Consider the following 12,085-nt stretch of genomic DNA (forward strand, 5'->3'; position numbering starts at 1 on the left):
TTTTGTCCACTAAGTCACATGTTCAGTCAGTCTGGCGGGACCATGTACCAGTCGAGAGGTAAGTTTCAGTGTTTTCTCTGCGTCTCGTTTCTCTCCAGCTCTCTCACTCCGGAGCTCGGCCAGGACTCGCGGCCCCAGTGACAGTGAGGGGAGAGTTTTGCTGCCTGCTGCTCTGGTATCGACAACATGTCGGGGAAGTGTCTTCAGCTCCTCCTCTGAGTTCAGATGCTGATGGCATGTCCACTCCCTAACCCCACTACTAACCCCACTCCTCACTCTTCTACATGTGATCATCATCCCAGCTCAGAGGAGGAGCTGAAGGCTGGAACCAGGCTGGAGTGAATTCGCAAGCTTTGTTGAAAACTGAAAAGAGACTCATGTCCCCCAAGTCTCCAGGTGAGCTCTGCACAGTTTCTCCTGTTTCCTACAGCAGCTTCTCCCAAAGACACCTCAGCTAGAGCTAAGACTAACACTTTATTACAGCTGTGATGTTTATTAAAATGTCTTCTAACTGAATGCTTATTACAATGCTGTTCTTAATCTATGAGTGGGAAGAAGTGTTCTGGCACATCTTGAATTTTAATTTAATTTCTGTTTTTCGTGGCTGCTGTTATTCCAGCAGAGACAGCAGACGCAGCCCCCGTCCTCCAGCTCCTGCGTCTGGGACCCCAGTCTCCTCTCGGGAAGCTGCAGGAGAGACTCTCCCCAGGGGAGACCTGCTGGAGAGGAGGGGGTAGACGTCAGGCCCTGCGGGGAAAAGCAGCAGCCTGGTCAGTTAGTATCGATCTCAGCCTCCACTGGCTGGTGACAGCTGGTGCTGTGCAGGGCTGCAGGCCTGCTGGTCTACTGGAGTGTCCAGTACAGCGCTGTCTGGAGTTTGGCTCCAGCTCTGAGCTCAATTGCAACACAACAGTGTCCGGAACAGAGCAGCAGAGCAGCTGACCCTGTGCTCAGTGCGGCGCTGAGAGCTCAGCAGTGCTGCTGGTCCAATGGTCACGAACTGCAGCTCTGAATCAGAACCTTTCAGTTCATCTCATCAGTAAGTTCATATAGAGGCCATGTGGACACAGGACGGTAAACTGTCTGTCTCGTGTCTGTATAGAACTGAAAGTCCCTGACAAATAAATGATGGTTTGCAGATTTATAACTGCATTTATACTAACATGCACTAGATGAGTGTGTGTAAATAATACTGTGATACTCAGTCATGGAACAAAGGAGAACCGCAGCTGCTGGTGTGAATTTGAGTATCGTATTATAGCAGCTTTTATTTCTTTTGCTGATGAAATAGATTCAAACACAGATCCTTCACATGAGTAAGCAGACACCTCGCTGTTTCGCTTTTGTGTACAGGCTATGTTTTGGTCTGCAATGCTAGAAATATAAGTCTCATGCACTTCATCCGAGAGTTGTTTTAATTTGTTTCTAGATCTTCTCCGTGCGAGGTACTGAGCTGGATGAGGAAGTTACAGGTCTGTTTCTCAATGACTGACCAAGACACGTGCTGCAGTTTCCTTACACCAGAGTTAGCAAGTCACTACAGTTGACAACTGCATGACTGTTGCAGTGTGACGGAGCATTTACCTCCAGTCTGTGCTCTGTGTCAGAGTCACTGGTGATGGGACAGGACTCCTCTGACTGTCTGGACCTGACTGGATGATATACCTTTATTTCAGTGTGATCACTTACACGCAGTGTTTTATCAGAGATGTGCTGCCCTAGAACAATAACTCTACATCACCCCTGAGACATGCAGTTAGTTCATCAGCAGGTGAGATCACTGACTGACTGTACTTGTCTGTAAAGCAGAGAACAGCCTGTCTAGTGATGAGAGGAGGAGGCTGGTTGTCAGAAGACATTTCCTCAGAATGAACAGCTGATGCTGAAGATCGAGATCTAAAAACTTTAACAGGCTCTTCTGTAAAGTAGAGGCTCACCTGTGTGGAAGTCAGATACTGGGGACCAGTCAGCACAGATTCAGAAGAGGCAGGACTTGTCTGAGCAACATCTTAGAGATCTTCACACAGCCAGCATCAGGAATGGACACACAGAGAGGATGATCTGGTCTGGTTAGATTTTCAGAAGGCTTTTGATAAAGTTCAGCATAAAAGGTTCATTCTCATTTCACAGGTGTTAGAAATTCCAGGAAAGGATTGTGTTTGGATTGAGAATTGGTTATTAAACAGAGAGCACAGATGAGAGGTCAGCTCTCTTATTAGGATGATGTAATTAGTGGAGTTTCTGCTGGTCTTCCTGATTTATGTCAGTGATCTACTTTCTGGTCCAGTTAGTAAACTGGTCAGGTTGCCCTTGATGCCAAACTAATAGGATTAGTAAACACTGTAGAAGCAGCAAATGATTTTCAAAAAGTCTTGGATCTGTCTAAATAGAACTAATCTATTATGTTAACATGTAGAATCAAATGTGTGGAACTTAAATGGAGGATATTTTATGTTCCAACTGTATGTTACAGGATTAGAACTGCAGAAAGGTTTGAAATGAGAAGGGGGCATTGAGTCACAACAACAGGAACTGAGAAAACTCCTCCTTCTGACTCTTCCTCATTCAGTACCCTTCCTTCTGTCTCTGTGCAGAGAGGAAGTATAGCGTGACGAGACAATTTAAAGATGCTGAGACAGTGAGACACCATGGCTGAAGATGTGACCTACGCTGACATCAAATTCACTAACATACAGGGACAGGAGAGCCCAACCATCACCACTATTCCAGCACAGCCAGGATCCCCCCACAGTGAGTACAGACCCCCACAGCTGCCTCTGACACTGGAGCACTGTGATACTGTCTGTCTGCTACACTGGAACACTGTGATACTGTCTGTCTGCTGCACTGGAACACTGTGGTCAAACGTTAGTGAAAAATATTCATGTCATGACAGTGTGTTACAGCAGGATCACATATTGAGTGTTAATGAAAGTTTAGGAGGCCGGGCAGCAGTCAAGACCTCCCTCACTTCTGCGAATCTGTCCTCTAATTCTCCATGATGTCATTTCCTGAAATAGCTGTGAATACCATACTGTACAGAGCCATGTCAAAAGGCAATTTCTGTTCTTCTGTTTCTTGATGAGAGCCTGTCATTGTAGTGAGTGATCAGGTCATATTGTAGAGATGTCTGACATCTTCACAGGAAGATTCCACTGAATTTAAACAGTTAGTCCTGGCAGATCTGTGTTTCCCAGTCCAGAAAGTGGGCTCTGGTGAGGAACACCTGACACAGAGTCCATGGGATCTTATTTGTGGGTTTGATGGTTGAGCTACTCACACTTAACACTGGCAGCTCGTGTGCAGGTGACCTTGAAATGTGATCAGGTGTTTGACTGCACATTCCAAGCTGGGTTTCTTCCCTCCCAAACTCAGCTGTATTATTAAGAGTCGGTGCTCTTCTGACTCCAGAGCAGCTGTGGGAGTCTGGGATGAGCTGTCCTGCTGTGGTGTTGAAGCCGATACCCTGGCTTCTCTCAGGACACAGCTGGGTGAGCTCCTGGATCAGTGAGCTCTTAACTACTGAACTGCTCTCGTTTCTCACTGTTCTTCTGTGTGGATGTGTTTTATACAGTAAGAAACCTGTGGAGTCTCTGAGTGAAGATGCTCAGAACAGACATATCCTGTAACTCCTCAGTGTGTCTTAGATGCCTTAAACTTGTGCACAACCACTAGTTTCTTAATTACATTGCACATATTGTTATAGAGACAAATAAATGTGACTGCACATAAATGTATTTATATCATTTATCTGTTTGTAACCCTTCTTCTATATAAAGCTGACAAGACTGTAGTTTCCTGTTTGTTGTCTTGTGGTTTGGTTTTCTGCAGTATTTTCTCTCTCACTGCCCAGAGCTCTCGTTCATGTGAAGTCTGACCCCACTCTGACCACAGCGCAGGACGGGAGCTGTGTCTCCTCCTCACCCTCCCCAGCTGTGTGCCAGGCGGTCAGAGTTTCTTCATTAACCCGTCTCTCTCTCTCTGTCTCAGCCCAGCCCAGGTGCAGGAGGGGTCTGCTCATTGCTCTGGGAGTCACAGTGTGCGTCTTGCTGGCTGCAGTCGCTGTCGTGGGGATCTGTAAGTCTAACAGTCCATCATGTCCTTCTTACAGGGAAAAGAGTGTGTTTGAGAGTCACCTTCTTCATTCTCATCTCTTCAAGAACAAGAGACTCTTTACTCTGGTGCTCACTCTCTCTTAGTGTGACTGTCAGTGTGCAGGCAGCCTGGCCTGAGACTTACAGCTGATCACAGTGTTTGCAGGCTGCAGAGGAACAGGTAAAGGTTTATTCCTGCTGAAAGAGAAGAGAAGAAACACAACGTTTTGGCTGTGGAGTCTCAGTTGTCTCTTGTTCCTGCGCATGCTGACACAGCTCCCTGCTGGAGTCGGGACTGGATCTGACTGTCAGCCTCACAGACACTATCCAGGAACACACTGGGAACACACCTCCTGCTACTGGGCTGGACAGAGTCCAGAGAGACAGGTTGTGCTGCTGGGCAGTACAGGACACTGACGCTGCACTGGGAGAGTGACCAGACACTGTCTTTCTCCTGCTGTCTCTCTGCCTCTCTCACTCTGTGCCTCTGTGAGTGTGATGGTGTCTCTCTGTCCCTCTCCCTCTCAGTCTAGTGTGTCTGGAGACATTTCTCTGTCTCAGAGGGTTAGAGAGAGAGAGAATGAGGAAGAAGAAGGAGAGGAGGAGGAGGAGGGGTTTCTGAGTTCCTGATTGCTATCCAGTGCTTTAGTGTCACTCTGACCTGACAGAGACTCAGTGTGACTCAGTGCCCAGCTGTCTCACTGGACTCTGCTAATACAGTCAGATGGACACAGACAGCGTTTATACTGGGCTACAGAAACCAGCACAGGATGTGTACGAGACTGTGACCAGAAGAGCAGAGAGAGAGCCAGGAGGAGAGCAGAGCAGTGAGTACAGAGCTGATGCACTGAGAGACTGAGAGACTGAGAGACTGAGAGACTGAGAGACTGAGAGACTGAGAGACTGAGAGACTGAGAGACTGAGAGACTGAGAGACTGAGAGACTGAGAGACTGAGAGACTGAGAGACTAACACAAACACAGTAGTACTCTGATACACTGATACACTCACACAGTTATACTCTGATACACTGGTTCTGTAACACACTGACAAACTCTGAATTACTGTCGTCTGTCTGTGACTCTGACAGTGACTCACTGATACACAACAAGACAGAATGAAAGACCTGATCAGCTAACTGACGCAGTGAAAGGTCAACACACCTGCATACTGACAGTGTGTGTCTGCTCTGCTGCACTATTTCACCTTTATATCTGATCTGTTCATGCCTGACATTTTATTCTTTGTGTTTCCTGGTCTCCTTGGCTGTTTCTATCTGACTCTCTTTGTGATCTCTCTCAGTCAGTCAGTCTGCACCAGTGGGTCTTCGCTCTGACCACAGTGTATTTTCACTCCTCAGTGGTCAGTCTGACTGGCCGCCCCTGTCTGAGTGTGAGAGTTAAGTCACATGACCTCTTCACAGCTCTGGTGTGAGGAGACCCCTCTGTCAGCCCCCCTCCTGAAGTGTCTCACTCTGAGCCTTCAGCTGCTCACACCCCTCCTCCACAGTCAGTCCCAGTGACACCCTGCAGCTCCAGTCAGGGTGTCTGCTTGAGCTCCACTTCCCCGGCCACTCAGAGTCCTGCTGTGTCCAGTCTGTGGGGAGAATTCACCTGTCTCCCTCTCTCCCTGGCCAGGACAGTCCAGGAGTAGGAGCTGTGTGTCCATCAGCCTGGGAGTCACAGTGTGTGTCTTACTGGTCACAGTCATTGCCCTGGGGACAGTCTGTAAGTCTGATAGTCGCTCCTGTCATTTCATATGGACCTGTGTGAATCTGTGTCTAATCTTACAGTGATCAAATGGCTTTGATGTCTGAATTACACGCAGTCACCCTTCTCTTATATATGAGTGAAGCAATACCAGATATTCTGGGCTCTGATCAGCCTCTGGATATCTGCTGTTCAGGACTGTGGCTCCAGGCTGTGAGCTGCTGGGCTCAAGCTGCTCTCTTACTGCCTGAGACAGGAAGAGACTACAAGTCACATGACCTGAAAGTCCTAATTGCACAAGGCCAGTGAAGTGTTTTATTTTTTCTGAAAGTATTTTTAACACCACAGTTGTGTTTCCTGAAGGGCTGTAGCAGTGTGAAGTGTTGAGGTCATTCTGTATTTGAGCCCTGTTGCCATGGTGACGTTCCTCTGGTCATTCAGAGCTTCTCTGTGGGGAAGGTTGTGGTTTTGTCTTCACAAGCTAAAACAGAAAATAGCAGTGAACAAGACTCATGATTATAGAGAATAGAGGTACAAACACTATAAACACACAGAAAAGGTTGAGAAACATATAGTATTATTAATGAGACTGAGAATATATGTACAAACAGGATTTTAACTGATCTATCTACAGTATATATGTAATTACAGAGCCTAGTGTGTTGGGAATGTCCTCATTCAGAAATGATGTCATATAATTAAAATAATGTTTACAGAGAGTTACAATTCAATATAATGAATGAACGATGAATCTCGTTGATTAAATGACATGGTGTGTTCTGCAGTGTGGAAACAGAACAGCTCAGACTGGGAGAGAAAACTGGAGAAGAAGGAGAAGGAGCTGAAGGAGATGAAGTCAGAGCTGGAGAGAAACCAGAATAAATCTGAGACACACAGGAGTGAAGCTGAGAGATACAGGAAACAGCTGGAGAAGTTCTGTGTGGACCCTTCTACTGGGAAGAGAAGTAAGTGTGTGTGGGAGTGAGAGTTGAGTGTGTGTGTGGGAGTGAGAGTTGAGTGTGTGTGGGAGTGAGAGTGAAGTGTGTGTGTGTAGGAGTGAGAGTTGAGTGTGTGTGTGGGAGTGAGAGTGAAGTGTGTGTGTAGGAGTGAGAGTTGAGTGTGTGTAGGAGTGACAGGTCTGCAGGGTGAAACAGCAGCAGAGAGGAGAGAGAAGACCTGTTTCTTGGACAGAGCTGGTCTTCAGGTTGGTCTGGAGCTGCACTGACAGAGCAGACGGGTCTTCAGTAGGACTGTACACATCTGTACACACCTGTAACATCTGTACGCATCAGGGCACCTCTTCCACCAGCACACAGGGGGCGCTGTCTCATACACTGGTAGTGATGGAGACAGAATTCTCACCTCATGTGTGTAACTGAGACACAGAACAGTCCTGTCATGTTGATGTTCTACACTGATTGTGAAAGTACAGGAAGTGACTCTGCTGCAGCATGTGGCGAGAGCTGTGACTCCTGTGAAGGTAAGATCACATGACGAGGGTGTAGAAACCCCAGTCTCCTCTGGTGCAGGACTCTCCTGAGACAGACTGAAGCCTGACTCCAGGTCTCAGCAGGAGCTGGAGCTGCTGCTGTTGGTAAGAGACTTGTTTGAGAAGACAGACAGACTCTCAGACATGAGGATAAGAGCCTCAGGGCTGTTCTCTACACAGTCAGTGACAATCAGGTAGAGACTCACTACTGACCCGTCTGTCAGTGTGAGTCTCAGTGCTGCAGGACTCCAGGAGAAACAGTACAGGAGCTCAGTGGTTGAGTGTCACTGAACTGGACTGAGAGAGTCTGTACAGAGGAGAGTCCTGAGGAATCCCTGAGGCTCAGTCAGTATTAATCCAGGTGATTCCTGTGTGTCTGTCTGTACAGAGGAGAGTCCTGAGGAATCCCTGAGGCTCAGTCAGTATTAATCCAGGTGATTCCTGTGTGTCTGTCTGTACAGAGCAGCAGTGCTGTCCAGAGGGATGGAAGGGGGGAGACAGTGGAAGATGTTACTACGTCTCTCCTGACTGGAGATCCTGGGAGTTTGCGAATCAGTCCTGCTCGTCAATGGGAGCTCAGCTGGTGGTGATTGATGACAACAGTGAACTGGTGAGAACAAGAGATTCACCACAGTCTCACTGAGGGAGAGAGTTTAGTTTACATTCTGAAAACACTCCACTGAAAAGCCATTCAAAAATGCAAGGAACGACTTAATATTTCAAATAAAATTATAATCTCTTCATTATTCCTCTCAAATAAATGTTCCTCATCAGTCCCCTTATGAGCCCTTCATCAGTGTCCTCACCTTCAGAGTTTGAAAAGCAGTGACTATTTCCCCTGTACAGCCTGTGTGTGAACAGAGCAGAGTGAGCAGCAGTGTGAGAGATGAGAGTGTGGGGATGGATCTCTGCTCTACAGCTCACAGGCAGTGCTGCCCAACACCAGGCACACTGAGATCATGCCCACTGTGTGCTCAGATACAGTTTCTGATCTCAGACCAGCCCTGTCCCAGGAGACACACTGCCCAGCTGACACCAGACCCACAACCTCCTTTCCTGCTGCTCTCACTGGCATGAAGGGCTGTGACAGTGTGGAACCAGCTACCCAGACAAGCCCCATCAGCGGGACGTTTAACACTGGAAAAACAGCTGTTTCCTGCTCACAGCTGCACGTTTCCAAGGAAACCCAGTCAGACACAGAGATAGAAAATATCTGGTTAGAAGAGGAACTGATGGTTTTGAATTATTAATCAAGAAATGGCTGAGGTACTGTAATGAAGAGATGTTTATACATCCAAAACTGCCCTTGATGGTTACTGTCTGGAACAGTAGAAATGAAAGGTCTCTAGTAAAGTCCTCTAACCTGGTCTTGACTCTCAGTGATGATGGGAAACACATGTTCTGATTGTCTCTGAATCCAGCTAATGAGGCTGGATATGTAAGCTGAGGTCACTCTGTATGTGTTCACTGTGAGTCTGTTCTCTTTTGTGAGGAGTAGGAAGATGTGTTCAGGTGTTCAGACAGCTGGACTGGTGCTGGTGTCCAGGGTGAGCTGACCCGGAGTCCAGCTGGACTGGTGCTGGTGTCCAGGGTGAGCTGACCTGCTCTCTGTGTCTCTGCAGGAGCTCCTGGGACGTCTAGTAAAGGACAACAATTACTACTGGATTGGTCTGAGCTGGACGGACAGCAGATCTCAGTGGAGATGGGTTGATGGAACAGTCCTGGACAAGGAAGTGTAAGTGTGTGTGTTGTGTTGTGTGTTTGTCAAGCCCACTTGATACTAGATGGTACATAAACAGTTTCAAGGGTGTCACTGGGTCACTATTACAGATGAAACAAAATAGAATGAGGATTCTTACAAACTCCACAGCACTGAGTCAGAATAAGCAGACAAAAATGATGAAGTTCCAATTAATTCCTGTAAACACAGATTTTAGACCACAGTGCATTTTACAAATAGATTTAAAAAATGTGCAGTTTTAGGAGGAACATCGCATGTTAGAAATTCTCTCAAACAGTTGTCATGCAGGAGGACTGGACTTCAGCCACACGTTTCAGTCCAGGTCTCTGCAGACAAGAGTCTCCTGAACATCACAGCTGTAGCTCCTCCCAGCTGTGTCACTTCAACCCCATCGAGAGACTCTCCAGCACTTTGTCTTCTGGAGATAATCTCAGAGACATAACAGCCTGGACTCACCTGTGATTCACATACACTCAGTACACGAGAGAGAAATCTCGGGGTCACGTCTCACAACACCACAGGTTTTTGATATTGTCTCCACTGAAGTCGGTTCTGTCAGAGTCAACTGGACACAGGCCGTGTGTCTACAGCTCCGAGTCTCTTATCTCAGGAGTGAAACTGCCAGAAAGACTCAGATTTAGATTTACGGACTGAAAGACACAAAGCAAAGACTTTTTACTCGGGTGCAGAATCACAATAATTCAGTTCAGAATTCAGGGAGGAGCAGCTATAAAGTGATGAGAATCAGTAGAAACTGTCTATTAAAATGAGTGATCAGAGTCTCACTGACCTGGACTGTACTGGTGATGTTTAATTTGCAGTTTGGTGGAATCGCTGCACTGACTATTTTCAGTGTCTTGAACTCTCTGCTGTTTGTTTTCTACAGATGTGTCTCCCTGGACAGGGGACTCTGCTGAGTTAATCTTATTGAGCTCCTATGTGTCAACAGCAATGTGAGGAATAACAGGACAGTTTTCACAGGAGGTCTTCTCTGAGACAGCAGAGGAAGCTGGAGAGAGAGGTGCTGGTGTGTTGAGGTGAGCAGACTGGCTCAGTGACTCTGATCTCCTTCTCTCTCACAGCGTCACAGTTAGTACGGGTTACTCCTGGAACTGTGGATACTGGAGTCCGGGTCGGAAAACTGTATATCCACGAGAATGTGAATCACCTCTCCGCTGGATCTGTGAGGGGGATGCTGTGAGAGTCTGGGAGCCCCCCTCTCTGTCCTGAGGAGGAGGAGAGACCTGAGAGAGAGAGAGAGAGAGTGTGTCTGCTGGGACTCATCTGCTGATTCCTGGAGACGATCCTGGTCTCTTGTCTCTCCAGGCTAGAACACAGACAATGGCAACATGGATTTTACTTTTTTTATTTTAACTTTCTGAAATTGCAATTTTGTATTTTGAAATTTTTGTCAATGCTTATTTCTCAAAGGTAAAATAATTTGTTTTGTATTTTACAGATTATATTGTTAATATTTTGTATTTGAGACAATCTAGCCTGTGTGAAGATGTCTGGGCTGTGTCTTGCTGTCTCCTCTGGACTGTCAGTACTAATGGAGCGAGGATCAGTTCAGTCAGTATTAATGGAGTGAGGATCAGTTCAGTCAGTATTAATGGAGTGAGGATCAGTTCAGTCAGTATTAATGGAGAAAGGATCACTTCAGTCAGTATTAATGGAGTGAGGATCAGTTCAGTCAGTATTAATGGAGTGAGGATCAGTTCAGTCAGTATTAATGGAGTGAGGATCAGTTCAGTCAGTATTAATGGAGAAAGGGAGTTTGGTTGTCTTCAGCCAGGGAGTTTCACAGAGCTGTGTCCAGCACCAGTGTGGGACGCGTCTGTCCAGCCAGGTTCAGATGAAAGACAGGGCTCAGCCCCTTGCACAGAGCCAGAGTGGAGCTCTACAGCCTGGGCAGTGTTTCAGGTCACAGGGGGACATGGACACTCTCCTCACACACAGGGGACCAGCAGGGTCCAGCCTCCTCACACACAGGATTCAGGTTACCAGACTGAAAGGAGAGTTGAGATATTACTAATGTTCATAACCAGCCTTGTGTAACACAGAACCTAAACTGCATCTTTCAGTTGAATTGTTGCCTTTTCTTCTGTGCTGAATAGTGACCTGTAGTCCCAGCCTGCACTGAGGCTCCAGCTGACTGACCTGCTGTCTGGTCAGTGCAGGACCTGTGAACAGCTGGTCAGAATGAACACCGTGACACTGAGAGGCAGCCCTGCTGATGGGAATGGGGAGTATGAGCTGAAGCAGGCAGGGACACAGGGCAGTTTAGTTTAAAGCTCCACAGGCATCATTGTCAGCAAACAGCCACAGAGGGAGTGTTCAGGAACAGCCAGAGAGGCAGAATGAGGGTCTCAGGAGCAGCACTGGTGCTGCTGGATACTAACAGGACAGCTGCCCTGGGGACGAGTGGAGAAGCAGCAGGAAGGTCAACAGCTCCTCCTCCCTCTAGAGACCCAGCCAGCGGCTCTTCCCTGGGGAGCCTGAGCCCCCTCTGCTTGGCCAGGAGAAGCCTCTGGGATGCCCTCTGCTGGGCTGGCAGCTCTGGCCTCTGCAGACAGTCCTTCCTCTCCTTCTCCAGGGGTGCTGGGTAGGACCCCACTGGTCCTCTGGGGCACCACTGTCCAACCTCCTCTCTGGGACACAGAGATACTCCCACACCACTTCTAGACACTGGGCTCTGAACTCCCCACTGCACTGGAGACCCTGGGCTCCCAGCAGACTCCTTCCTCTCCCCCTGCTGACCCTGACCTGGGACCGGCCAGCCCCTCCACAGCCCTGAGCTCAGGTCCTGCACTGGAGAGTCAGAGTCCTGTTCTGCAAGCCTGCAGTGGCGCCACACTGTGGCCAGTCCTGTCTCAGGGCAGCCTGACAGAGAGGGACTGCGGGAGGAATATTGTCACCTTCTCACAGAGGGAGATCTGCAGGGACTCAAGGAGGCAAAGACAGACAAGGGTGTCGATACACAGTGATCTTACTGACTGTTTCAGACAGGAGCTGTATCTGTTACAGCTGGAATGAGACGCGGGGAGTTTGAC

The 12,085-nt window shown here is 47.9% G+C and overlaps 1 protein-coding gene and 1 long non-coding RNA gene across 9 annotated transcripts; both read left to right on the forward strand.

The window, feature by feature from the left end:
• Positions 1 to 688: 688 nt before the first annotated feature.
• LOC138224588 (killer cell lectin-like receptor subfamily B member 1B allele B) lies at positions 689 to 10,488 on the forward strand. Of its 8 annotated transcripts, XM_069182518.1 has the most exons (8): positions 716 to 770; positions 1,430 to 1,472; positions 2,595 to 2,751; positions 3,991 to 4,077; positions 6,588 to 6,767; positions 7,753 to 7,901; positions 8,914 to 9,026; positions 10,115 to 10,488. In XM_069182518.1, the coding sequence occupies exons 3-8, from the start codon at positions 2,649 to 2,651 to the stop codon at positions 10,260 to 10,262; spliced, it is 780 nt and encodes a 259-aa protein (XP_069038619.1). In that variant the 5' UTR covers positions 716 to 770; positions 1,430 to 1,472; positions 2,595 to 2,648; the 3' UTR covers positions 10,263 to 10,488. The 8 variants fall into 8 exon arrangements, with proteins under 8 accessions (XP_069038617.1, XP_069038619.1, XP_069038618.1 ...); XM_069182516.1 differs by having other exon boundaries at positions 689 to 2,202; positions 2,474 to 2,751; XM_069182517.1 differs by lacking the exons at positions 716 to 770; positions 1,430 to 1,472 and having other exon boundaries at positions 2,251 to 2,751.
• A 242-nt stretch (positions 10,489 to 10,730) lies between these two features.
• LOC138224589 (uncharacterized) lies at positions 10,731 to 11,121 on the forward strand. The gene is made up of 2 exons (XR_011183064.1): positions 10,731 to 10,858; positions 11,025 to 11,121. It is a non-coding gene; the product is annotated as an uncharacterized lncRNA (long non-coding RNA).
• The last annotated feature ends 964 nt before the right edge of the window (positions 11,122 to 12,085 follow it).

This window comes from Lepisosteus oculatus, chromosome 23 (assembly GCF_040954835.1).
Source record: "Lepisosteus oculatus isolate fLepOcu1 chromosome 23, fLepOcu1.hap2, whole genome shotgun sequence".
NCBI classification, from domain to species: Eukaryota; Metazoa; Chordata; class Actinopteri; order Semionotiformes; family Lepisosteidae; genus Lepisosteus; species Lepisosteus oculatus.